The sequence below is a fragment of the Pipistrellus hanaki genome (genome assembly GCF_964339955.1).
Source record: "Pipistrellus hanaki genome assembly, chromosome: 1".
NCBI classification, from domain to species: domain Eukaryota; kingdom Metazoa; phylum Chordata; class Mammalia; order Chiroptera; family Vespertilionidae; genus Pipistrellus; species Pipistrellus hanaki.
In genome coordinates, this window is record NC_140503.1 from 72882678 (window position 1) to 72909277 (window position 26600).

The window sequence follows — 26600 nt, forward strand, 5'->3', positions numbered from 1 at the left end:
CACCGCGGGACCGCCCCCCTCGCCGAGCCGTCTTGGGGACTCTGACCTCGGGCTTGGAGGTTAGGGGAAGAACTCTCAGCTGCACAGGCTCCTTGAGGCTGCCCACAGGCCTGAGGCTCCCCCAGGGGGCCCCACGCGGGGACCCTCAGGGAGCTTAGGTTTGAACACATCGCACCCCAAAGGAGACGTCAGTCCCCCCCTTTTTTGAACTTTTTTATTAATATATTTTTTTTTTGTTAAATTTCTTTGTATTTTTTTTTTTTCCTGCAAGACTTGGTGTTGGCGGCACTGTTTGTAGTTTAACGTCAATCCCAAATTCCATGAAGTAGAAACCAGAAGTCAAGGTTGAGGGGGAAGGAAGGAAGGTGGCAGGCCAAGGAGTCAACAGAGTTTGACTAGAAAAAACAGAAGAGAAGTGTGTGTGTGGTGTGTGTGTGTGTGTGTGTGTGTGTGTGTGTGTGGTGGGCATTCCCAGGCAAGGCCATTCCTTGAGGGAGGGGTTTGGCAGGCAGCTTGCCTCTGCCTCATGCAGGGGAGGGAGGAAAGATCCCCTGGGGACCGCACAGTCCCCTCTGCCTAGGGCTTCCTGCCCCCAGGGGAGAAGTTAGTACCAGGGATCAGCCACATCCTCAAACAGGGCTCTCCGCCCACCTCTGCCCTGCCTGGAAAAGCGTATGATACATCGGCTTCCTGTGATCCCCTTTTCTGTTTACCCATTTCACAAGATTCTGATATGATGCAGGAAGATATATAACCTACTTAGAGATAAAGCTTGTCACAACTTTTGCTGCCCTGTGAGTTCCTGTCAACTGGACGTGCTCCATTCCCCAAAACTGCCTCCCCCAACACAACTGCCAGAGTTGGGGAGTGGTGTCCTTGCTCAAGTGCCTCTAACCCTCTACATGTCTTCTTCAGGCCCCTTAGACATTTAATCAAAGGCCACAAGTGAGTCCAGACCAACCAAATAAACTCTTAGGGGAGAGAGAGGGTGGGAGAGGTCAGTGGTGGACTTGGCTGCATTGGGCTCTTCCCTTCCCTCACACGTTGCTCTTGACACGGCATGCCACCCAGGGGGTTGAGGAAAGAAAGTGGGAGATGCTAGGGAGTCATGCCTCTTCATTTCCCTTCACATCTCTTTTTCAGGGAAGGATGGAACTAGGGAAGAACCTATCTGAGTGCTTGGAGGGGAGATAGGATCCTCCAAAGTCAGAGGTGGTGACTGTACCTCCTCCAGCTTTTTCACGAGGCCTCAGAGGGGCATCAGGGCCCTGGGTTAGGGAGCCACAGAACTCGATCAGTGCCTTAACCAGTATAGTCACTCCTCCATTTTCTTCCTCCTTTTCACTCACCTTCCAGGAGACTCCTCAGGACACCAAAACCCCACCCCCATCCAAGCTCAGGTCTAAAGAAAAGATGGGCAGGGTGTGGGGCAATGGTCTGACTTAGATTTGTGTGTCTCAGAGAAGAGAGAAACTCTGAGCAAGAAAAGCCCTTCATATGTAAACAATCTAGAGAAAGAAAGAGTTGGGGTGGGACCGGGATTGAGGAAGATAGAGACAGATCCAGAATAAATGAGAGAATCTGAAAGAGCAGGAAAGAAAAAAAAGCAAGAGATAAAAACAAAGGAAAACAGAAAAGGGAAGGGAGAAGAGGGGAAAAAAATATAGGAGAAAACACAAGCAGGAGGAGGAAAAGGGAAAAAAAAAAAAAAAAAAAAAAAGGCAGATCAAAGGAGTGAAGAGGCAGCAACTGAAGCCAGAATTAGGCCAGGCAGGAGCCTTAGGTGAGGAGCTGGGAGAACAGGAACGCCAGGCTGAGGTCCAGGAGGGCCACGGCTCCCACCACCAGGGGGTTGGCAGCTCCCTAGAGAGACAGGGAAAATGCAGCTCAGGCCCTGGGCACCAGGTCCAGTGACCCGTCTCACCTTCCTGCCCTGGCCAAGGTGGCAAAGCAGAAGGGCCCCAGACCCCTCTCCTTAGAGGCCAGAGCACAGAGATCATCAACTTTTGTCTTGGATTACAGAACACTCCTCTGCTCCCAGCCAGGGCCCTGCCTTCCTTCTGGCTCCTTTAAGTCAGGAATAACCCTCCCTCCCTCCTCCTTCCACTCTACTCCCACCAGCATGTCACATGGCCCAGGCAGAAGGTGTCTGGCCTTGGTAGCATACATTGGCAGCAGCAGCTGGTACTGCAGTAAAGCAGAAAGGGATGAGGATGTGGTTGCTAGGAAACAGAAGGCCTGGAGCCCAATCAGAGTAGAGGGTTCTGGGGAAACTCCACCCCTCCTCATTTTCTGCCTTTTTTCCTATTTCCCTTCTTCCCAGAAGAGGGAGGGAGAGTTGGGGCAGGGAGGGAACAAACTTTTCCTTTTTTATTTCTGGGCAGCACCAAAGAGAGAAAGTGTGGAGGTGGGGTGGGGGTGGAGTGGGAAACTGGGAGCTGGAAATGAGATGGAAGGAGAACAGGGAAAGACGTTCTGGCTCTACCGTTAATTATTCGTTTGTAACCTTGGGCTGGTTACTTTAAGTGCTCTGTGACTCAGTTTCCCCTTCTGTCAAAAGAGGGAGTTAGGCATGATGGTCTGTCTCTAAGGTTTCTGCCAGCTCTCAAGTTTTTAAATATGTCTGAAGCGGGATATAGTGTAAGACTGGGCAGGCACAGGGAAAGCTGGAGCCAAGGCTGTGAGGAGAAGAGGGTCAGAAAGGAGTGAGACTCAGGGCACAGAGCGGGGGGAAGGGTGTCTGTCTCACCGGCTGGGCTGGCCTCTCGGTGGCAGCTGGCTCCTCTAGCTCTTCCATCAGGCACCCAGCTTCAGGACTCCTGGAGGAGGGGCCCCGCGGGGCTGGCGTGGCCAGAGGCTCAGGCTCCGAGGCCCCGAGGGTCCTTAGGAGGGGCAAGGGCTCTTCGTCTTCCCCCTCCTCCTCGCGAAGACTTCCGGAACTGTCACTGCAGCCTCCGCGGAGGGAGGAACCGTCTCTGGGCCCTGGGCCCTGGATCCCAGCCTCATCCTCGGCCTCATAGCCAGCCAGTTCCTCTGCCTGCCCACCCGGGCCCCCCCACTCCTCGGGCCAAGTTTTAGGGCTGGAGAAGGGACCCCGGTCCCTTCCAGGAGGCAGTGGGTTCCGGCAGGCTGGGGGTCGCCAGGGCTGGCGGCAGGAGGCAGGGCTGCTGGGCAGTTCAGGGGAGCCCTCGGAGGGGGTCAGTCCATTCTCGTACACTCCAGGGCTGTCCTCATCCAGGGGCTCTGTGTCCGAACCTTCTGAGTCCTGCCTGGGTCTGCGGCCTGGGGCGGGGAGAGCTGAGAATCAGAGGGGCCAATGTGCCTTGGGCTGCAAAAGCTTTATCCCTCCAGTGGGCACCTCCCAGGACTTTGGGATCCCCAAACTTACAGCCAATCATTGCAAGACTCGACTCCTTGTCCTTATTACCCTATTTCACCAATTCTCAGTTCCGTTCCCAGCCCTGCCGCCCTCTGTCCTCTCAAACCCTCATATCTGGGCTTTCCCATCCCCAGTCTCCTGTAGGGATTCCCTTCCTTTTTCCCTTCCAGCTCCCCAGGGGGCCCACCCCCACCGCCAGCCCCCCATGCCTCACCTGGGGCCTCTAACATGGGTTGCAGGTCCTGGGCTATCAGTTTGGCCATTCGAGCAGCCTCCACAGCCTTCTCGGCCACGCTGCTGGCTGCTACTGCCTTCAGAAGGGCGTCTGCTGCCCTGTCAGGTTCCGGGGACAGGGATTTAGCAGATCTGCTCAGATGTTCCAGCCCCCTGGCCCATGTCCCCGCCACAGCACATCCCCTGTCTTTTGGTTTCCTCTCCTAGACCTGGGCTGTGCCTGCTGTCCTCATACCCTCCTGGTCCTCTCACCCTCCCACCATGACATTCTGTAGTAACACTTCCCTCCTCAAGCTACAGGCCGGGCCAGGCCCTCCCCTGTTGCCCTCAACCCTATTATTCCATTTCTGTCCTGCTCCCTTCCTACCGAGAACTGAGACCTTACTCTTTCAGCACATCCCTCTGCAGTCCCACCTGCTTGGTGCTTACAAGCTCTGCCTGCCTGCCCTCTTTACTGTTGCTCCCTCCTGTTGTTATAAACTCCCCTCACACTCCCTGGGATCACACAGCTTTTTGTGGGGTCCAGGACGTTTTTCTGTACCTCACCTCTGCCCTTCTAACAGCGTTGCCTTCCCCGCACCTAGCCTTTACTCTAAGCCAGGGGTCGCCAACCTTTTGGGCCGCACGGACCACCAGTGGTCCATGGACCACTACCAGTTGGCGGCCGCTGCTCTCAGCCACCCTCTCCCTGTGTTAGGGGCCTTTGCCCCCCTCCCCCACCACTGCTAGTCCTTATTGAGGCCTGCCTCTCCTTGCAGATTTCCTGACATGAGAATCTCACATCTTGCTTTTCCGCAGCCTCTTCATTGATTACATTGTTCTCTGCTTCCTCACTGCCACTGCTCTCCCCCCCCCCCCCCCATCTCATCCTTTCTGCATCTGGAAGTGGAGTAAGGGTGGGTCCCCCCTTTTGCTATTATCTTTTCTCTCTTCCTGCCAACAGGCATGCTTTCTCACCACTGGGTAATTCTACCTTCTGGGTTAGCTCCTGGTCTCCCTTCTACAGACCCCCTCCCATCCCGCCCTGCTCCTTAGGTACTGGGTACCTGGAAGCATTATCAATCCGTTCCCTGCTGTTGTTTCCCAGTTCTCTCTCTGATTGATATCAGACACTTTTTAAAAACTTTCCATTCCCGTTCACCCTCTGTTGTTAAGGGTAGATGCCTTGTAATCATTAAATCAGTTCTGTAATTCTGACTGATATACTTGCCATGGGTTTGAATAGGTCAAGACCCATGATTCCCTCTTGCCCCAGGCCCCTTGAATCTGGCCTAGGAAGGCAGTCTAAGTCTGGGAGTAGGGAGAAGGATGGTGGTGTCCACTGCAGACTCAGGTCCACCTGCTCTGTCTGTCCCTTGGAAAATATGGTCAGCAAACCTGGTGGGTCAAGGACCTTAAGAGCCTGCTTGGAGGGACCTCAGACAATGCTATTTGTCCATCTCGTCCATCTCGGGGCTTTCAGACTCTATATAGCCAGTCCTGTCCTAAAACTGAGCTGGTCTCAGGGTTAAGGGCAGGGGATGAGGATACCAGTCTTGGGTTACATTGAGTTCTGTTGGTGGTAAAAAAAACAAGAACAAAAACACCCCCCTACCCCCCGCAGCAAAGCTGACTATGTTTTTGACTGGGGAGGGTGTGGATGATCAAGTCCAGGCAGCAGACCCAGTCTGTGCTTTGGCATCAGGCCAGGCTCAGGCTACCTGGCAAAGGCATTTGGTGCTAAGGCTCTGCTGTTTCCATGGCAGCTCACAGCCAATCAGGTTTGCCAGGCCTGTTGCTGGGGAGACCAACCAGCCTCCTCCCACTGCTTGATCTTCCAGCTACTGAGATCCGTTGATTTTCCCTGCACATGCCCACTCCCCATCTAGCCTGAAGTGCTCTTTGGTGCTCTGCCTTCCCCCTCCCCTGGCTCACACACGTATACAGAGAGACATTCTTTGGCTCAGGCACCTACTCTGGATATGACATGTACACACACATCCCTTGTCACTCATTATACAAATCCACTGAAGTATATTTAGACATATCTTGATCTCTGATCCTCTGGAACAGTCTCAAAATTAAACAAAATTCTTCAACTGTGCCCTCCCCTTTAAATAAAATCCAATATATAAAAACTCATATGTGTGAGCTGCATATATCAGGGGCCTGTGGATTTCATTACAAATGGATTTTTGGCTCTCTTTAGATTTGGGCTACCTACTCCAGTCATCACAAGTCATATGTAGCTATTAAACACTTAAAACATGGCTAACCTGAATTGAAATGATGTGCTATAGGTGTAAAATACATACTAGATGGCAAAGATTTAGTAAAAAAGGGGAGGGGATGTAAAATATCTCATTTATAATTATATATTGACCATGGGTTGAAGAGGTAATATTTTGGATATATTGGTTTAAATAAAAACATATTATTTAAGCTCACCTAATCTGTTTCTTTTTCATATGGTTTTAGAAGACTAAAAATCATGTATTTGCTTTACGTTGTAGAGCCAGACAGCTCTGCTTTAAAGAACAAGGTTCCCGAGGGATGAAAATGTAGTCTGATTTGCAGGAAAGAAATTCATTTAGCAGCAAGCCTCCTCCCTTCAAATCTTTATCAGTGGGAAAAGAACGGGAGGCAGAGGAGGCAAGGCTCAGAGGGACTTGGAACATGTGGTCCTTGTAGGTGGGTGGGTCAGCGTACCAACTAGACCTTCCCAAGGCCCCAGGGGGATGCTATGGGACTGCGGGCAGGCTGAAGTGTGGTGAGGAATGCCGGCTCTGTCTCCTTGCCCAGGGCTGCTGCTCCCCATCTGAGGCCTGAAGGCTAGATTAGCTGCAAGAAGAGGAAGACTAGGAACATTTCTGAGTTCCATGAGGTTTCTGGGCCTGCCCAAGGCAGTGCTCATTGCTAATCCCACACACGGTGACACGTGTCCTCACAAAAGACACTGAGACACATTCACATTCTAACACGGCTTCCCTCAAATTCCCAGCCACCCACAGTCACACCCACATCCACCTGTAGCCTCAGAAAGAAACACTCCCAACACCCAGCGCTACAACGGCCTGGCCCTAGGCCTGCTCTTCCCCAACTAGGCCCCAGGCCACGCGTCTGGGTCCTCCTTTAGGCGCCAACCCCCTTCCCAGTCCCCAGGGTACCTTCTCCCCTTAGCCCAGCTTTGGCCTCTGCACCCTGTGCCCACCTGGCAGCGGCAATCTCCTGGCGCTGGCGGGCAGCACTCACTGCTCGACGGGCGCCCTCGACGGCCCTGTCCACCTTCTCCTTGATCTTGCCCCGCCGCAGGGCCAGCGGCAGGAGGCTGCGCACGCGCCCCCCGTGCACCAGCCGGTTGCGCTTGTACTTGCCCTCCTCACGGGAGCCGTCGGGGCGGGTGGTGCGCCCGTAGCCGTGCCGCCTGTTGCCCAGCCACTCGCCCTCGTAGCGCAGCCCGTTGGATCGCTGGCTCACGCCGTAGCCGCTGCGCCGGTCCGCGCGCCATTCGCCCGCGTACACCTCGGTGGCGGAGCCCTCGATGAGGGCGGGCGGTGCCGGGGCCAGGGACCCGCTGGCCTCAGAGCCCGGGGGCCCCGTGCTGCCCACCTCGCTGCTCACCTCGCTGCGCAGGGAGCCCCGCTTGCTGCCCAGGGAGCCCCGGCGCCCGCCCGCGCGGAGCCCGCCGAGCAGCAGCGAGCGGCGGAAGAAGCCGCCGGCCACGGGGGTGCGCTTGCGGGAGGACGCGCGGTCGGCGTCCCCGGGCCCGGCCAGCACGAAGCCGCCCCGGGAGCCGGAGGCCGGGCTGCCGCCCTCGTCGCCGGGCAGGGGCAGGGGCGGGGGAGGCGTCGGGGGGTCGCTGTGGCCTGAATCCAGGGAGGTGCGGCGGGGCGAGCGCAGCAGCGCCGCCTGGTGGTAGGGCACACTCTGGCGCACCCCGTAGCCGTGGCGCTTCCCGGCCTGCCACTGGCCCTGGTAGGTGCCTGCGGGCGGGGTGGGAGCGGGAGAGCGAATCAGGACCTGCTGCTCCCCGGACCCCGGGCCCCAAGCACCCCCGGAAGCCTTAGCGTGGAGGCGAGGGAAGGGCACTCGGGCTGGGGACAGGCCGGGCTGGGACGGAAGGCGTGGGGAAGCGCAGTGGAGGCCGCACAGCAGCAGAGGTGTGAATCTTGGCAGTGTGGGCAGGCAAGGGAAAGGGCGAGGCGCAGGCAGGCCGTGGTGTGTACTGGAGGACAGACAGTCGGAGGGTGTAGGGGACAGGCTGACGGAGTGCATGAAGCAGCCAGGTGACAAGCAAACAGGACGAAGAAGGGCAAGCCGAGCAAGGCAATGTGCGGGGCCAGGCAGAGCAGGGTGCTAGGGACAGGCAGGTGGAGAGGGGAGTGTGTGGCACCGGCAGGGAGGAGTGTGAGGGCTGGCAGGTGGGGAAATGAGGGTCAGGTAGACGGAGAGGGGCGGGGAGAGGGATGAACAGGTAGGTTGGGGAGAGGGAAGAGCAGGCAAGGGGTTGACAAACGAGTGGGGCGTGTGCGATGGGGGGAGGAGAGGACGGAGCGATGGGCGCAGGGGTGCCTGTGGATAGGGATGGGGATGGGGATGAGGATGTGGATGGGGATGGGGACTGGATGAGGGTTGGGATGGGGATGTGTATGGGGATGGGGATGGGAAGGAAGCCGGGCGTGGGGGTGGGGAGCTATGGCAGGGGGAGGCATACGCGGGCCAGACCGCCTGGGGGGCGCGGACGGACGAGCAGACAGACAGACGCAGGGGCCGGGCCCGCACCTCCGTCGGAGTAGGTCTCGGTGCCGTAGCCGTCCTGGAAGCCGTCCTTCCAGAGCCCGGCGTAGCGCAGGCCGGACGCGCTCTCCCACACGCCGCTGCGCCCCTTCAGCCCGCCCTGCCACTCTCCGCGGTAGGTCCAGCGGCTCTTGCGCTCCACGCCCAGCCCTTCGCGCTTGCCCTGCTGCCAGTGGCCCTGGTAGCTGTGCCCGCCGGGCCCCGTGAAGACGCCCAGCGACTCGAAGCCGTGCGCCCAGCAGCCGCTGTACTCGCCCTGGGCGCCGGGCCCGGTGCACACGCCGTAGCCATGTGCCCGCCCCGCCTCCCAGCCCCCCACGTAGCAGCCCCCGTCGTCAAAGTCGAACTTGCCCCCGGGGGACATGCATGTAGTTGGCGCGGCCTCAGCCCCCCGGCGGCGGCGGCTCAGCGCATCCCGGGGCCGGAGAGCCGGCTGGGGGCCTGGGAGCCGGGCGAGGCCTGGGGGCGGGGGCAGCTAGACTGGGGCCGGGCGGGGGGGCCCCGGCGCGGGCTGGCAGGGCCGGACCCTCATCCTGAGTGGCTGCGGAGAAAGGGGAGGGGGGAGTGGTGAGCGAGGCCCCTCCTCTTTGCCCGCGGGTCTCTGGCCCAGTGGCTCGGGGGCATTAGCGCCGCCCCCACCCCCCACCCTCGGGAGCATCTCACAGCAGCTCCTAAGCTTTGGAGGCGCGGGGGTTCCCTCACCTCCCTGTTCCTGGAGGGGACCGACCCCTCCCATGACTTTGGGTCCCAACCCCGAGCGGGAGTCCCCCTTCTCCAATCTAGAACCCCAACGTGTCCAGGGTGGAGGGCAGTTTTGGGGAGCAGGGTCCTGAGAGGGGGGCTGGGCAGAGTCTCAGGCCCCGCGCTGACTGGGCTGCTGCCAGGACCTATCTGTCTGGTTCTCTGGCTCCCAGGCAAAGGGGCGATGTGGCGGAGGAGGTCTGAGCAGGGTGGGCGGAGGGTTTGGTGGGGAAAAGGGTAGGGATGGGGAGGCTCTGCAGGGCAAACGCGAGGGTGGGGTGGGCAGATCGGTAGGAGGGAGCGGGTAGGTTACTCACCGTGTGGGCTGGGGCTCAGGCTGCCTCCCGGGCGCGGCGTCCATGGCTGGGTACCTCCACGCCGACCTCGCCGGGACACACCAAGCCCCCTCCCCTTCCGGAGAGACTGCTCCAACCCGGAGAGCAAAGGTGGGGGAGCTCAGCGGGAAGACCAGGCGGGGTGTGTGTGTGTGTGTGGGGGGGGGGGGGGTGGCGAGGGAAGTGGGGAGAATAGTGTAGGGGAGAAATTCTGCCTCGGATGGAGATAGGGAAGAGAAGCTTCGAGCTGGGTGGGAAGGGAGAGGGGGCTACCGAGAAGGGGTGTTTTTATTATGTTTTTTTTTTTTCTTCTTATGGTTGGGAGAGGGGGAAAAATATCAAAATACCGATTCCATCCCAGCACAAATCAATGTTTGCTCCATCCCAGCATCACGGGGGAGGCTGGGCCAGGCAGATTTAAAGGGGCAGGGAGAAGAGAGGGGAGGGGAGGGTGGGGAGAGGAGATGGAAGAAGAGATAGCGGCGGCGACGGTAGCGGTGGTAGGAGAAGCACCTGCAGAAAAAGATGGATGCCCGATAAACCTGCCGTGAGGAGGCGGCAGGGAGACCCTAGAATGAGAGGCACGGAGACCCCCACGGTGGCACCCCCCACCCCCACCCCCTGAGATTCTGGCCGGCAGTGGGGCGAGGCCGAGGGGAGGGGAGAGGAGTAAGGGGGAGGAGATTAGCTGAAGATGGGGAGGCTGGGGGGAGGCCAAAGCCTGGCAGGGGAGCAGAGATGCTGGCAGGGAGGGCAAGGCGCTGAGGGGGCAAGAGGAATACAAAGGGAGAGGTGCAGGGGTGAGAGCTGAAGAGGATGCTGGCTGAGAGAAGAGGAAGGGAGGGAGACCCATTCTGGGGCTGGTGAAGGATGGGGAGGAGGAGAGGAGAGAAGCGGGGGAGGAGAAGGAGGGAGAAAAAGAAAAATTTACATATATATATATATATATATATATATATATATATATATATATATATATATATAGAGAGAGAGAGAGAGAGAGAGAGAGAGAGAGAGAGAGAGGGAGAGAGAGAGAAGGGTTGTGATGGAGAGGGAAAGCTCTGCAGGGAAGGGCAGAGACGGGAAGCATGGAATCCAGGAGGAAGAGCCTGAGCCCAGGCTGGAGGGCTGGAGGGGTGCTGTGGGGTCTGGGGAGAAGGATGAACCTGCCAGCTGCTTGGACTGAAGCCAGGAAGCCTGTGATGTCGGTGTCCCCCGAGTCCGCTGTCCTCCCTGAGGCACCACTGCAGGGGGACCCGGAGGCTCCCCACAGCACCTGCTGAGGAAACTTGCTATGGGGCCCTGCCAGGAAGCCTGGCGCCACCAGGGCTTTTCCAGACCTCGACATCCTTCACCCCCACCAACTATTCCTCTCGGGTAGTCCCTCTGAAGGCAAGGGCTGGCATGAGAGTGCATTGCTTTTGAATGGGGACCAGGTGCTGGGGCTTCAGTCTCCTTTTTGCAAACCTAGAGGCAAAGGCACCTAGGCATGGTTGGGTGGGCCCTTACTGAAGCGGGGTGTGTCCCCCCGCCCCCCCCGCAGCCTACGACCCCTCCCTGACCACTTTCCAGAGGGGTGGGTGGTGCATCGTGGGCCTCACTGTTCACAGCTGGAATAGGCACATGCTGTTTTCCCTGCCCCCTCGGCTCACTTAGACACTGTGTCTGTGCTGCCCCTGAGCATCTAGGAAGAGGACATGGTCTAGTTACACCCACCCGCATGCATAGTGAGGCGCGCTCAATAGTCTTCATTTTCGTACAAGGTCACCCCATCATTTTACAAAGAAGAGAACTGAGGCCCAGAGGGGGAAGTCACTCACTAGAGGTCACACAGCAGAGGTGGCAGAGCTAGGATTAGAACATGAGACTTCAGACCTTTTCAGTCCCGTAATCCCTTCCAGAATTCTGTGTGCTCAAGAACCTTCTTTAGATTCAGGAGCTCCATTTTTTAAAATATATTTTATTGATTTTAGAGAGGAAGGGAGAGGGAAAGAGAGAGAGAGAGAGAGAGAGAGAGAGAGAGAGAGAGAGAGAGAGAGAGAGACATCAATGATGAGAGAGAATCAGTGATTGACTGCCTCCTGCACGCCCCCTACTGGAGATGGAGCCCGCAACTCAGCATGTGCCCTTGGCCGGAATTGAACTTGGGACCCCTCAGTCCGCAGGCTGACGCTCTATCCATTGAGCCAAACCAGCTAGGGCAGGAGCTCCATATTTAATACTTTGGTAAAATACAGAGTATGAGGTTGGGAATCAACAGGACTTTCCTTACATTTGTTTTCCTGAAGGTGGATATGAGGTTGGAGAAATGTACATTTTAAGCCTCTAGGGCAGGGACTACATCTTAGTGCTTAGTGTGAAACAAGGCAACTGTGGGTCCATTTGGGACAAGACTGGAGGTGAAGGGGTGCCCTTCTTTCCTTCCTTCCTTCCTCCCTCCCTCCTTCCCCTTTCCTTCCTTCCTTCCTTCCTTCCTTCCTTCCTTCCTTCCTTCCTTCCTTCCTTCCTTCCTCAAACATTTACGTTGTTTACTGTGTACTAGGCACATTGCCAGGGAATAGAGCAATACCGTGGTGAACACTGGTGCTTGCTCTCTAGCAGTTTACTATCTAGCAGAGAAGGCAGACAACTAACAAGCAATTCTAATGCAGTTAGTGCTGTGATGGGTTCAAGGGCTGGAAATAGGGCCCAGGGATGCAATCTAACTTAGGCGGGCTCCTCAGGGCAAGAGGTGTTTAAGATGAATCCAGAGGGCACTCTGGGGCAGGTCCCACTGCATCACATCCCTTACCCCTCTGTGTTCAAGCCCTCCTTCTTCACACAGTGCCTTGTCTTGTTCAGTCCTCAATATTCTGCCTTTCTCCAAGAAAAGGGAAAAACAAGGAGAAAAAAAAAAAAAAGACCAGTTTATCAGCCTGGTGAAACCTGTGCCTTTAGAAAAAAAAAAAAATTTTAAATAAATATATTTTAGCCGAAGCCGGTTTGGCTCAGTGGTAGAGCATCGGTCTGCGGACTGGGGGGTCCCAGGTTCGATTCTGGTCAGGGGCATGTACATTGGTTGCGGGCACATCCCCAGTAGGGGGTGTGCAAGAGGCAGCTGGTTGATGTTTCTCTCTCATCGACATTTCTAGCTCTCTATCCCTCTCTCTTACTCTCTGTAAAAAATCAATAATATATATATAAATAAATAAATAAATATATTTTATTGATTTTTTACAGAGAGGAAGGGAAAGGGATAGAGAGATAGAAACATTGATGAGAGAGAAACATCGAGCAGCTGCCTCCTGCACACCCCCTATTGGAGATGTGCCCGCAACCAAGGTACATGCCCTTGACCAGAATCGAACCCGGGACCCTTCAGTTCATGGGGCCTATACTCTATCCACTAAGCCAAAAGCCAGTTAGGTGTTCCCTGTTCTTTAGCGAGGAAGGGTGGCTGGGTAAGTGGAAGGTGGAGTGATGCCTTGCTGGTAGAGTAACTGTAGTGAATCACCAGCTGCAAATCAAGGTGTGGGGTCTGATGACTCCCTGAGTAAGTAACTGTCAGAACTGTGTTGGAACTTGTGGAGCACACAGTCCCAGCCCCCATGGTTCCCTGAGTAAGGTAGCTTTTCAGCTCCTCTTTCATCTGTTCCTACAGGTCCTGTAATCTCCTCTTCTTCTTCTTCTTCTTCTTCTTCTTCTTCTTCTTCTTCTTCTTCTTCTTCTTCTTCTTCTTCTTCTTCTTCTTCTTCTCCTTCTTCTTCTTCTTCTTCTCCTTCTCCTCCTCCTCCTCCTCCTCCTCCTCCTCCTCCTCCTCCTCCTCCTCCTCCTTCATTTTAATTTTGTTAATTCTCACCAGAGGATTATTTTTAAAGACAGTGGAAGGAAGAAGGAGAGACAGAAAGAAACATCGATGTGAGAAACATTGATTGGTTGCCTCCCACATACAACCTGATCGGGCTGGGGATTGAGCCTGCAACAGAGGTACATGCCCTTGACTGGAATCAAACCCGTGACACTTTGGCCCACAAACTGACACTCTATCCACTGAGCTGAACTGGCTAAGGCTCCTTCTTCTTCTTCTTCTTCTTCTTCTTCTTCTTCTTCTTCTTCTTCTTCTTCTTCTTCTTCTTCTATCCTCACCTGAGGAGACATTTTTATTAATTTTGAGAGAGAGAGAGAGACAGAGAGGGAGAGAGAGAGAGAGAGAGAGAGAGAGAGAAAGAGAGAGAGAGAGAGAGACATGGATTGGTTGATTGCTGTATGCGCCCTGACCAGGGATCAAACTCACAACCTAGGAATATGCCAGGACTGGGAATCAAACTCGCAACCTATTGGGGTACAGGATGACACTCCAACCAACCGAGCCACCCAGCCAGGGCTATAATTTTTCCTTTTTGGGCAGAATCCCCTTTTTTCCTGAGAGTATATTGGTTTGTTTTGGCACTATTTACCAATGCACAGGGGTCATGGAAAAGGTAGGCAACACTAAGCGGAACAGCTCTGTGCTTGGAGCCAGGCACTGTGTGTGGCACTCCGCCTACATGCCTTCGCTCAGTCCTCACAACAAAGCTGTACCCATAGCTGGGCTTTCAAAGATGGCCAGACCTATGCCTGAGCACTGTTTGAGTTGTGGTTTGTATACTTTTTTTTTTTAATGTATTTTATTGATTTTTTTACAGAGAGGAAGGGAGAGGGATAGAGAGCTAGAAACATTGATGAGAGAGAAACATCGATCAGCTGCCTCTTGCACTCCCCCCACTGGGGATGTGCCCGCAACCAATGCACATGCCCTTGGCCGGAATCGAACCTGGAACCCCTCAGTCCGCAGACCGATGCTTTATCCACTAAGCCAAACCAGTTAAAGCTGGTTTGTATACTTTTAAGGCAGGAATACTGAAGTTCCTCCAGAGCTTATTGTGAGGATTGAGATGCTCATGTGAGAGTAGTATGTGTGATAATAGATTGGGGGCGGAGGGCGATTAACCACTTGGCATGGTGCCTGCCTAGTGCCTAGTAACTGTCCAGTAAACGGTGGCATGAAAAATATGATGGCATCATGCTAGTTTTATTTATTTATTTGTTTTAAAAAATATATTTTATTGATTTTTTACAGAGAGGAAGAGAGAGGGATAGAGAGTTAGAAACATTGATGAGAGAGAAACATCAATCAGCTGCCTCTTGCACACCCCCTTCTGGGGATGTGCCTGCAGCCAAGGTACATGCCCTTGACCAGAATCGAACCTGGGCCTTTCAGTCTGCAGGCTGACACTCTATCCACTGAGCCCAACCAGTTTCGGCATCATGCCAGTTTTATAGTTAAGGAATCTGAGACCTAGAAGTTAGTTAATTTGCTCAGTGTTGCACAGCTAATATGTGGCAGTCTTTGGTTTTGAATATATATCAGATTTCTATGTTAGTATTACTTTAACAAACGCAACTTATTGAGTCTATTTATAAAAGTAAGACGCTAATTGTAGAATTAGGAAAATAAAGCACGATATTAAGAATAAAAATCACCCATAGTCTCATTGCATTAAAAAAAAAAACAAAAAACCCACCACTTTAGTGTGTTTTCATATCCTGGTAATCTTCACTTTTATGTACTTTTTATTTAATACGATTAGTTAAATGCTGCATATACAATTTGTATCCTACTTATTCACTTTGCATTACACTGTAAATGTTTTTCTGTCATTAAAATATCCTTGAATATTGTAACAACTGCATAATATTCCACTATTTGAATGCAGCATAATTCGTTTAACCATTCTAGCATAGCACGTTTATACCATTTGCACAGTTTTTGCTAATATTAAAAATTGATATCTTTTATACAGATCTATGCATATCTGATGCTTTCCTTTTTTTTTTTTAAAAAAAAGGAGAGTTGCCCTGATGACAGCAAAGTGGGAGAAGAGAACTGAAGGTTACGCAAGGGACTGAGGTGCCAACATGGAGTCATCTGAAGAAATTAAAGACTGAAATGGAAGCTACTTCTTTAATCATGTTCCTGCTCATGCTAGCATCTGTTAGCTTCCAGTCTTCTGCAAAGTCTTGTGCAGCAAATCCAAGGACTCTGAGTAACTCTACACCAGCAACAAAAGAGACTCATTTAGGAGCTTAAAATACTAATATGTCCATAAAAAAGGGTTTTATCATGGAAATTTCAAACATATGCCAGAATAGACAAAAAATAGAACAAAGAACTCTCATGTAGCCATTCCCTAGCTTCAGCAATGATCACTTTTGGCTAACCTTGTTTTCTCTTCTGCCATTTACTTCAGATTCCAGGTACAACCCTCTTTCAGTCTATTGATGTCTTGAAGTTGGATTCTTAACAGCAGAATTACTGGGTCAGAGGATAGAAACACTTGGTAAGATTTTGGATTTACTTTGCTAGAACCACTTTCAGAATGGATGTGCAAATTTGTGCTCTCACCAATGTGCATGAGAGTGCTAGTCTTATTGAGTTCTGACCTGCCTTTTATTATTTATTTTATTTTAAAAATATTTTTATTGATTTCAGAGAGGAAGGGATAGGGAGAGAGTGACAGAAACATCAATGATGAGAGAGAATCACTGATTGGCTGCCTCCTGCAGGCCCCACACTGGGGACTGAGCACAAAACCTAGGCATGCGCCCTGACCGTGACCACCTGGTTCGACACCCAACCACTGAGTCACACTGGCTGGGCTTAATTTTTATTTGAAAAAATTAAACATTTAAAAAATTATAGTTGACATACAACATAAGTTTTAGGTGTACAGCATAGTATGGAACTTCCAAAGTGATGCCCCAGATAAGTCTAGTATCCATCCATCTGACAGCATACACAGCTACTACAATGTTATTGACTATATTTCCTGTGCTTCACTTCACATCCTGACTTTTTATCACCCTGATCTTCAGTTGTAACAACACACACACACACACACACACACATAAACACACACTTTTTGTCAACTTGACAGGTTAAAAAAATGCTTTCTATGTACACGCGTTTGATTGATTGCTGCACTTACACTGAAAAGGCATCTGGTGACTGCAGTGGAGTGAACCCTCCTGGGGACCCTTGCTGGGACCTGTGGGGGTGGGAGGTCATCTTCCGGAAGGGCTGGGACCACCTGGCTTCCCCTCAGCTCTGGAGCAGGGAGGGGCTTGGGAAGATCTCCCACCTCATCCCGTGGGCAGCCACCAGGGGTCAGGATGGGCCAGAGATCCAGATGGTGGGAGAGAGGGTAAGAATGGCTGGCAGCCAGACACTCCATTTCCTCTGTCTGGCCTCTGCTGACTGGACACAACTCCCTTCCACTAATCAGATCATGACTCCAGGATGTTCTGATGGCTCTCTTTCCCTGCCCCTCCCCGGCCCCTCACTGCTCCCAGGTTTGGCTTGCTGAAAAGGAAAGGGTGTTTGGGAACTTGGTTCCGCTTTTTTCACTACCCTTTCTGTGGGACCAGGTCCACTGCGGAGCAGGGGTTTTGTTATTATTGTTAATCCTCACAGGATGATATTTTTTTCCATTGATTTTTAAAGCATATTTTTAAAAAATATTTCAGAGAGGAAGGGAGGAGAGAGATAGAAATATCAATGATGAGAGAGAATCATTGATCGGCTGCCTCCTGCACACCCCCTACTGGAGATCAAACCCCCAGGCATGTGCCCTTGATCAGAATTGAACATAAGATCTTTCATTCTGCAGGCCCATGCTCTATCCACTGAGCCAAACCCGGTAGGGCTTTTCCATTGATTTTTAGAGAGAGTGGAAGGGCGGGGGAGAGACAGAGAAAGAGAGAACCACCCATGTGAAAGAGATACATGGATTGGTTGCCTCCTGCTTGCATTTCAGACCCGGGCTGGGGATTGAGCCTGCAACGGAGGTATGTGCCCTTGACCAGAATCAAACCTGAGACCCTTCATTCTGCAGGCTAATGCTCCAACCAATGAGCCAAACTAGGGCAGGAACAGGGATTTTTAACCTGAGGTTCATGGACTGAGGGACCCAAAGATGGGCCTTAGGGACTCTGAATCCTCAGAAAATGTGGCATAGATGTCCATTCTTCACCCTCTGCCCTCTCCCCCCCTTCCCCCGCCGGGGGGAGGGGCGGGGGGAAGGACAATAGCTTTGTGAGATTCTGAAAGGGGTGGGTATCCATGACCCTCAAAGTTCGCATCTTCTGATGCCCCCTACTCCCTCCTAAGCTCGTTTGCTTCCTATGGTGGCTGGTGATTGAAACCGGTGGTTTGGGGGTTAAGCTAAGGGGTTGGGCCTTCTCCATCATCCAATGGAGGTGAGGGAAAGAGCCTGGGTGCTCCCTGGGGTGGGATAGAGTGGGGAAATACTCTAACCACCGGGGCAGATATGGGGCTGTACCAGATTTATGCACTGAGGTACTCTGCCTCACACAGATGAGCTTATTTGTGTACTTTAAGGGACTGGTAAGGGGAGCAGAAGGTCAGGGGATCAGGGGAAGAGAGGCTGATCCCAGGCCAGTGTCTAGGAGCCCATACCTTTGAGCCATGGGTGACAGCAGGGGTAAGATGTTCAAGAGGTAGAGACCCAGCCAGGTTACTTTCGGCTAGGGCACTGCTGCAAGTCTATTTTATCACAATTTGCTCTAAGTCATAGCCCCTGTGCACATGTGGGTGGGAGGTGGGATTAGGACCCCAAGATTTTCCAAGCAGTGCAGGCTGGCCCCACAGCAGAAAGTGGAGCTGGGGATTGGGGTGGCTGAGAGTCAAGGCCAGAGTTGTCCAGAACATCAGATATGAAGAAACAAAGCTGATCATGTCTAAATTCCACATGACTACTCTGTCTCATCTCGAAGTAATGGTTTGTTTTTGTACAAAAAGATAACTGGAGGATACAGCAAATTGCGAACATTACCCACACCCCTGTTTTGAAGCTGCTGGTCAAGACCTAATGGTTAAGCTACAGCTACATGATGTATGTGAATACAGGACATGAAGCTTTACGCCTCTCCATTTCTCATGCTTACTCTGGTCGTAGTAGCTCACCCATTTTCTTTTCCAGGGAGGAATTTCACCTCCTGAAGCTGTAATTGCTAATTATCACAGAGCTTCCTTATTAAAGGGGAAATTAGCATGTGTTAAAGACAGATTAAGATCAAGTTGACTGTGCCTGATGAAAACAGAAAAATTGAAAAAATATTTAAAAAGTGACATCTTTGAAGAAAAACAGGAATGATAGTTCAAAATTCTATGTGCTACCCTAGCTGGTTTGGCTCAATGGATAGAGTGTCGGCCTGGGGACTGAAGGGTTCTGGGTTCAATTCCTGTCAAGGGCACATGCCCAGGGTGCAGGCTCGATCCCCAGTAGGGAGCGTGCAGGAGGCAGCTGATCAATGATTCTCTCTCATCATTGATGTTTCTATCTCTCCCTCTCCCTTTCTCTCTGAAATCAATTAAAAATATTTAAAAACAATTCTGAAAGGAAGATAAACAACCCAATAAAAAAAAAGGGGGGCAACGAACCTAAATTATAGATACTTTTCTAAAGAGGACATACAGCAGGCCAAGAGACATATGAAAACATTCTCAAAGTCACTAATCATCTGAGAGATGCAAATCAAAACAACAATGAGGTACCATCTCACACTGTCAGAAGGCTATCATCAACAAATCAACAAAGGACAAGTGCTGAAGAGGATTCAGAGAAAAGGGAACTCTCGTACACTGCTGGTGGGGATGCAGACTGGTGCAGCCACTGTGGAGAACAGTGTGGAATTTCCTCAAAAAACTAAAAATGGAACTCCCATTTGACCCAATGATCCTACTTCTAGGGTTATATTCCAAAAAACTAGAAACACCCATCAGAAAATATATATGCACCCCTATGTTCATAGAGGCACAATTTACGATAGCTAAAATTTAGAAACAGCCTAAGTGGCCATCAGCAAATGAGTGGATTAAAAAACTGTGGTAGAGCCCTAACCGGTTTGGCTCAGTGGATAGAACGTTGGCTTGCGGACTGAAGGGTCCCAGGTTCGATTCCAGTCAAGGGCATGTAGAAGGCAGCTGATTCTAACTCTCTATCCCTCTCCCTTCCTCTCTGTAAAAATCAATAAAATATATTAAAAAAAAAAAAACACAAAAAACTGTGGTACATATACACAATGGAATACTATGCTGCTGTAAAAAGGAAGGAACTCTTACCATTTGCAACAGCATGGATGGACCTGGATACATTATGCTAAGTGAAATAAGTCCATCAGAGAAAGATAAATATCATATGATCTCACTCACTTATGGAATGTAATGAACAACATAAACTGATGAACAGAAACAGATCCAGAGACAGAGAAGCATCGATCAGACCATCAAACCTCAGAGGGAAGGTAGGGGAGGGTGGAGTAAGGGGGAGAGATCAACCAAAGGACTGTGTGCATGCATATAAGCCTAGCCAATGGCCAGAGACACCAGTGGGGTGAGGGTATGAGCAGGGAAGGGGTGGGAAGACAGTGGGGGGATAAGGATACATACATAATACCTTAATCAATAAAGAAAATTAAAAAAATGAAAATAATTCTGTGTGCCAAGAAAAAATGCAGGGAGGTTTTTGTATTCACAAAATTCATTTTCAGGGAAAGAGGCTTCTCCATCTGCCCCAGGGACCGGCAGGTGCTTCACCCTCTCCCCCTTGCTCCTGTGCTATGCCTCCCTTCAGAAACAGCAACACAGCCTCACTGCTGTTTACACTCCAGTCCTCCTGGGCAAGGCTGCTCTTGGTAACCATAGAGACCAGAACGTGCCCCTGCACAATGTTAGGTGGAGAAAGAAGAGCGTTCACAGCAAGACATTAGCCCCCCATGGGCTCTGTGTTTGCACAGGTCTCTGTCTGCACAAGCGCACTTGCCTGTCCAATCTATTCCTGGATCGTAGCTTTCCAACAACCCTGGGACAGGTAGTGGGGGTGAGACACAGAGAAGTCGAGGTCCATTTCTCTCTGCAGTGAAGACTGAGCAGCCAACGTGTCCCTGCTCGTGGTGTGGGACATACACAGGGAAGCTTTAACCGGGCACCTTCACACAGCTGGTAGTTCCCACTGAGGCCTGAAATGAGGTACCTCCTGGCACCCCCCGCTCCCTGGCTACACAGTGAGCACCCCCTGTCCCCACAGGGGCGGGTACACCTGGTATCTGCCTGTCAACACCGGGCTGCTTCACAAATGACACTGACTAGGTGGCCCCGAAGAGGGCAACACTAGGTCCCGGATTCTTTTGTTTTACAGATTAAATGGGATATAACAGTAATAATGACTGACCTTCACGAAGGCATACTCTGTACCAAGCCCTGTGCTAAGTTCTGTATTTGCAGTGTCTCTCTTTAAAAAAAAAGAAAATATGTATTTATTAATTTCAAAGAGGAAGGGAAAGGGAGAGAGAGAGATAGAAACATCATTGATGAGAGAGAATCATCAAACAGCTGCCTCCTGCATGCCCCCTACTGGGGATTGAGCCCAAAACTTGGGCAGGGGCCCTGATCCTGAATAGAACAGTGACCTCCTGGCTCATGCGTCGACACTCAACCACTGAGTCACACTGGCTAGCTGCAGTGTCTCTTTTATTTATTTTTATTTTTTTATTTTTATTTTTTTCTTTTAAATCAATCTTTATTGTTCATATTATTACAAAGGTTCCTCATTTCTTCCCCCCTCCACCAGGTTCCCACCCCACCCTCTGCCTCCTCCCCATCCCCCATTGTCCTCATCCATAGGTGCACAGTTTATGTTCAGTCTCTTCCTCCCTCCCTTTCCCCGATAGTAAATCCCTTTTCAGATAGTAATTCTGTTACTTAGCATTTTCTCATATCAATAATACCTCCACATGCCCAATGATACACTTCACACAAAAGACATTTCCAAATAGGTCAACCAGCCTCATCCAGGCCCCACCCAAGGCACTCACAGATCAACACTGCAGCGCTATACTATCTCAACACATCCAGATCTAAGCCTTCATCACTTGATTCAGCAGACCCTCAAGTTCCCGCAAAAGTTTTCAGCCATGTCTGAGAGGCAGCAGTGGGCAGGGACAGGCGAGGAGCGAGCTGTTTCGGGCCTGGCTGCTCCGGGCCTGGCCTCTGTTGCTCTGGTTCGTTCCACAACCAGCTGCTGCGGGTCTGGTCACTGCCGCTCCAGACCTAGTTGCTCTGGACTTGGCTGTTGCTGCTACAGGCCTGGCCGCACCCGACCCGGCTGCTCTGGGCCCGGTTGCTCCGGTCCCGGCCGCTCCGGGCCTGGCCGCTCCCAGCCTGGCAGCTGCTGCTCCTGGCCTGGCCGCACCCGACCCGGCTGCTCCGGGCTTGGTCGCTCCCAGCCTGGCAGCCGCTGCTCCTGGCCTGGCCACACAAGACCAGGCTGCTCCGGGCCTGGCCACTCCCAGCCTGGCAGCTGCTGCTCTGGGCCTGGCCGCACCAGACCCGGCTGCTCCGGGCCTGGCCGCACCAGACCCGGCTGCTCCGGGCCTGGCCGCACCAGACCCGGCTGCTCCGGGCCTGGCCGCACCAGACCCGGCTGCTCCGGGCCTGGCCGCACCAGACCCGGCTGCTCCGGGCCTGGCCGCACCAGACCCGGCTGCTCCGGGCCTGGCCGCTCCCAGCCTGGCAGCTGTTGCTCTGGGCCTGGCCGCTCCCAGCCTGGCAGCCGCTGCTCCGGGCCTGGCCACACCAGACCCGGCTGCTCCTGGCCTGGCTGCTCCCAGCCTGGCAGCTGCTGCTCCGGGCCTGGCTGCTCCCAGCCTGGCAGCCGCTGCTCCGGGCCTGGCCACACCAGACCCGGCTGCTCCGGGCCTGGCTGCTCCCAGCCTGGCAGCTGCTGCTCCGGGCCTGGCCACACCAGACCCGGCTGCTCCGGGCCTGGCCGCTCCCAGCCTGGCAGCCGCTGCTTCTGGCCTGGCTGCACCAGACCCTGCTGCTCCGGGCCTGGCCGCTTCCAGCCTGGCAGCTGTTGCTCTGGGCCTGGCCGCTCCCAGCCTGGCAGCCGCTGCTCCGGGCCTGGCCGCACCAGACCCGGCTGCTCCGGGCCTGGCCACTCCCAGCCTGGCAGCCGCTGCTCCGGGCCTGGCCGCACCCGACCCGGCTGCTCCGAGCCTGGACGCTCCCAGCCTGGATGCTCTGTGCTTGGCTACTGCTGTTCTGGGCCTGGCTGCTCCCAACCCGGCTGCTCTGGGCCCGGCTTCTCCGGGCCCCGCCACTCGGTGTCTGGGTGTTCCTGGACTGGCCACCCTGGGCTTGGCCGCCTCTGCCTCAGGCCTGGCTGCCACTGCCCCAGGTCTGGCTGCTCCAGTGCTGGCCGTTGATGCTCTTGTTCTGGCTGCTGCTGCTCTGGGGCCTGGCCACTGCTGCTCCGGGCCCAGCTGCCACTGCCTTGTGCCTGGCCACTCTAGGCCTGGTCGCCACTGTTCCAACATTCTGTCCCTTTTTTCTTTTTTTTAAAAAAACAAACACGCATTTATGTTGCAATGTTGGCTGGTGAGTTGAGTTCTGACTTAGTCTTTGATTTTTCAAGATCTTCTTTGTATTCTTTCTTAAGTAATTTTACTATCATTTGCTCTCACTTGATTTCTTCACATTGAGAACTTCTTTGGTTTCTTTGTCCTTGTCCTGGGAGCTCAGCAGGTTGGCCTGTGGCACCCCTTTGTTCTCCGTGGGCTCCCGCGCTGCTCCAGCCTGTTGCCGGGGTCGGCGCCGCCCAGGAAGCAGCCCCCGTCCTTGGCTCCGTTGCCTGCGCACAGCAGTCGAAGGCTCAGGGGCACCCGCCCCCTGGGGGCCCCGTCGCCCGGCTCCTTGCTGGCGCCCGGCTGGCCGGTGTCCGGCAGGGGCTCCTGCTCCTCGTCGCGTTCCTCCAGTCTGGAGCTTTCTTTCTCCCTCCCACTAGGGGAGTCCAGGATCAGAGTCAACAGACTGTCCTCTGCGTGCAGTGTGTGCGACTCTGGGGCTCGGCCTTTCGCAGCGCTCCCAGGACTCTACCTCATAGCCCCGTCTCCCCCTGCCCTAGCCTGGGTCCCCAGGGACTGGCCCAGACCTGGAGTTCGGGGCGGTCTGGACTGAGGCTCAGAGCTGCCGCCGGAGGCTTTGTTTCTTCCGGCTAGGGTAATCCATCATCAGAGTCAACATTCATTCCTCTGCGCGCCATGTGCGCGCGACTCCGGGGGCCCCGCCTTTCGCCGTCCCCCGGGATTCCTCTTCACAGCCCCGTCTCCCCCTGCCGGAGCTGGGTCCCCAGGGTCTGGCCCATAACTTGGGGCTCAGCGCTGCCGGTTCGGGGGTTCAGCCCAGGCTGGGGGTTCTATTTCCTTCCTGCTAGGGAACGCCAGGCAGCACCCAGCCCTCTCCTCCTCTCCAGCTGCGACCTCTCCTCGCGCGCGTGTGTGCGAGCGCGCAGCATGTCTCCGTACCTTAGGCTTTTTTTCAGCTCCTCTGATTTTCCTTCTGGTTTTCTCCCTCCTTCCCATTGTAGAGTTTTCAGTCAGTCGACCACCTGCAGCTCTGGGCAATGTCCACTCTACATTTTAGTTGTATTCCATTGAAATTGTTGTGAGCTGCTGCGGCTAGGTGTCTACCCAAGCAGCCATCTTCTGCAGTGTCTCTTTTAATCCTCACAATAGCCCTATGAGGTAAGCACTATTGTCTCATTTTATAGATGGGAACACTGCGCATTGGGATGGTTGGTGACTATGTCCCAGATGAGTGGTTCTCACATGTTAGCTTGCTGGAGAGTCACCTGGAGAGCTGATCCCACATACCGTGCAGGACCTCACCTCCGAGGGAGATTCTGATGTCTGGGGTGGGGCCCAGGAATTCGCATTTCTGTAAATCCCCAGGCAAGGCTGCTGCTCCTGGACCAAGGACCACACTTTGAGAACCACCGCCCGAGGCCACACAGCTACTAAGTGAAGAGTTATGCCTTTAGAGCAATTCATTTGGCCCCCAAAGCCTGTATTTTCTTTATCCACTGCACCTATTGCCTCAGTACAGACTTTTCCATGGAGATTCCCTGAACCCTGACTTGGAGGGGGTGAACTGCGTGAGGTGGGCAGCCAGCCTCTCTCTATTCACCCAAATCACACCCACAGCTTTCTCCCCAAGAGGAAAGACTTGTCCCAGCCTCCCAGCTCCTTTTCCTCATAGCTCTTTCACCCTGTCAGGACTATCTGCCAACCAACACCACTCCACCTTCTCCTCTGCCCTTCATTCTGGGGCTGACCTGGTCCTATGCAGAGGACGGGTGGAGCAGTGGCTGTCATTTGCTAGTCTGACTTCAAGGCAAGGTGGCTGCTGGCTTTGCTGTGGTCCTTGTTGCTGGGACGGGGGAGAGGTGCACTTTCACACGTCCAGGCCTAACCCTGGCTTCATGCTCCAGAACAAGCAGTGACTGAGGATCCTGCCCCGAGGTCCCCATGGGGAGATCTCTCACGTGCTGACCTCCCGATCACTGGGACTCGGTGGGCTCCTGCCTGCTTGGGCAGCATCCTGTTATGCTAAGGCAGGAGCTGCCCTGATATGTTCTGAGTGACTGACATTCATCTCCCAGGGTACACACTGAGTGGCCAGATTATTATGCGTTCAGAGATCATAATAATCTGGCCACTCATGTATATCTAATGTCAGAATCCCACCATTGGAGATGGGCTTCCTTTCACCTCAGCTACCACTGAGATGCTTGTGCTGATAAGCTACAGGGAAAGGGGGAAAGTTGACTTGTATGGCACAAATATTTTGTGCTGATGCTAGTGCCTCCTCCCCACCAGAATAATGTCTTGGGTAGGCATGAAGGGTATCGTGATCCTGTTGTGAGCAGAGAGCACCAGGTAGGGACCACATGAATGTTGGACACACATACCACATCCAGCAGCTGCTGTTTCATCTGTAATGAATCAAGCATTGGGTAAAGTACATCTGAAGGCCAAGTAGCTCGTTTCTCTTGCTGGACTTCAGACACCCGTGCCAGGGGTGGCCTCAGGCTGTGGACAGGAAGGGTGCTTTTAAGGGCGGGTGGCAATGGGACGGGCCTCTGTTCAGGAGACCTCCGAAAAACCTGGGAAAGACGGACAGTTTCACCTTTATCATCGACACACCAGGCCTCTGGTCCTTGCCCTCAGTTCAGATGTGGTTTCTGGGCTCATGTCTGCATCAGGTTACCCTTGAACATACTTCCCCTCACCCCCTTACATTCTCTCTGGTTTCTGGATCACTTTTTTTGTTGTTAATCCTCACCCGAGGATATTTTTCCCCACTGACTTTTAGAGAAAAGAGAGGAAGGGAGGGAGGGAAAGAGGGAGGGAGGGAGGGAGGGAGGGAGGGAGGGAGAGAGGGAGGGGAGGAGAGGGAAGGGAGAGGGAAGGGGAGAGGGGGAGGGGGAGGGGGAGAGGGAGGGGGAGGGGGAGAGGGAGGGGGAGAGGGGAAAGGGGAGGGGGAGGAGGAGGGGGAGAGGGGGAGAGGGAGGGGGAGAGAGGGAGGGGGAGAGGGGGAGAGGGAAGGGGAGGGGGAGAGGGGGAGGGAGAAACATTGATATGAGAGAGGCACGTCAATTGGTTTCCTCCCGCATGTACCCAACCCAGACTGGGGCTCAAACCTGCAACCCAGGTACATGCCCTTGATCTGGAATTGAAACTGAGACCCTCCCATGCGTAGGCCTACACTCTAACCATTTAGCATCACTGGTCAGGGTTCTGGATCACTTTTTAAGCAGCACATAGACTCTGGGCCTGGGACAGTTCTGGCAAAGCCTGACAAGTAACAGTCAGAAACTGAAGACTGCCACACGACCCCGGGGCTGCTGGCCTCTTTTCAGGCCCCACTGGACTACCAGAGCACTGGGTTTCTACATTTGTTCTAAAATTTCAAATCTACTCCAGCCAAATCACTAGCCTGGACAGGAGACAGGCAGGGAGAAGGAAGATGGCGTGTGGGGGCACTACAGAACTGTGGTGGGAGCTGAGGACTGTCCCTTATGCCAGGCTTCAGAGGCGTGGGACGGAGAGGAAATGGTGGGAGGGGAAAAAAGATGCCCGAAGCCCTGGAGGCTGGGACTGGCCTCCAGCAGTTGTGGGAAAGAGACCTCTGGTAGTCCACACTGGGCTGAGTCCACTCTCCCTTTGAAACAAATTCATGTTCATTAATACTACTA

General features: G+C 53.5%; 1 protein-coding gene across 1 annotated transcript; it reads right to left on the reverse strand.

Annotated features, from left to right (window-relative positions):
- Window positions 1-26: 26 nt before the first annotated feature.
- JPH4 (junctophilin 4) lies at window positions 27-10044 on the reverse strand. Its single transcript, XM_084883438.1, has 6 exons — window positions 9448-10044; window positions 8375-8930; window positions 6804-7575; window positions 3594-3712; window positions 2750-3282; window positions 27-1863 (listed from the first exon to the last, which is right to left on the reverse strand). Exons 2-6 carry the CDS (start codon window positions 8751-8753, stop codon window positions 1780-1782), a joined length of 1887 nt encoding a protein of 628 aa, XP_084739564.1. The 5' UTR covers window positions 8754-8930; window positions 9448-10044; the 3' UTR covers window positions 27-1779.
- Between the last annotated feature and the right edge of the window lie 16556 nt (window positions 10045-26600).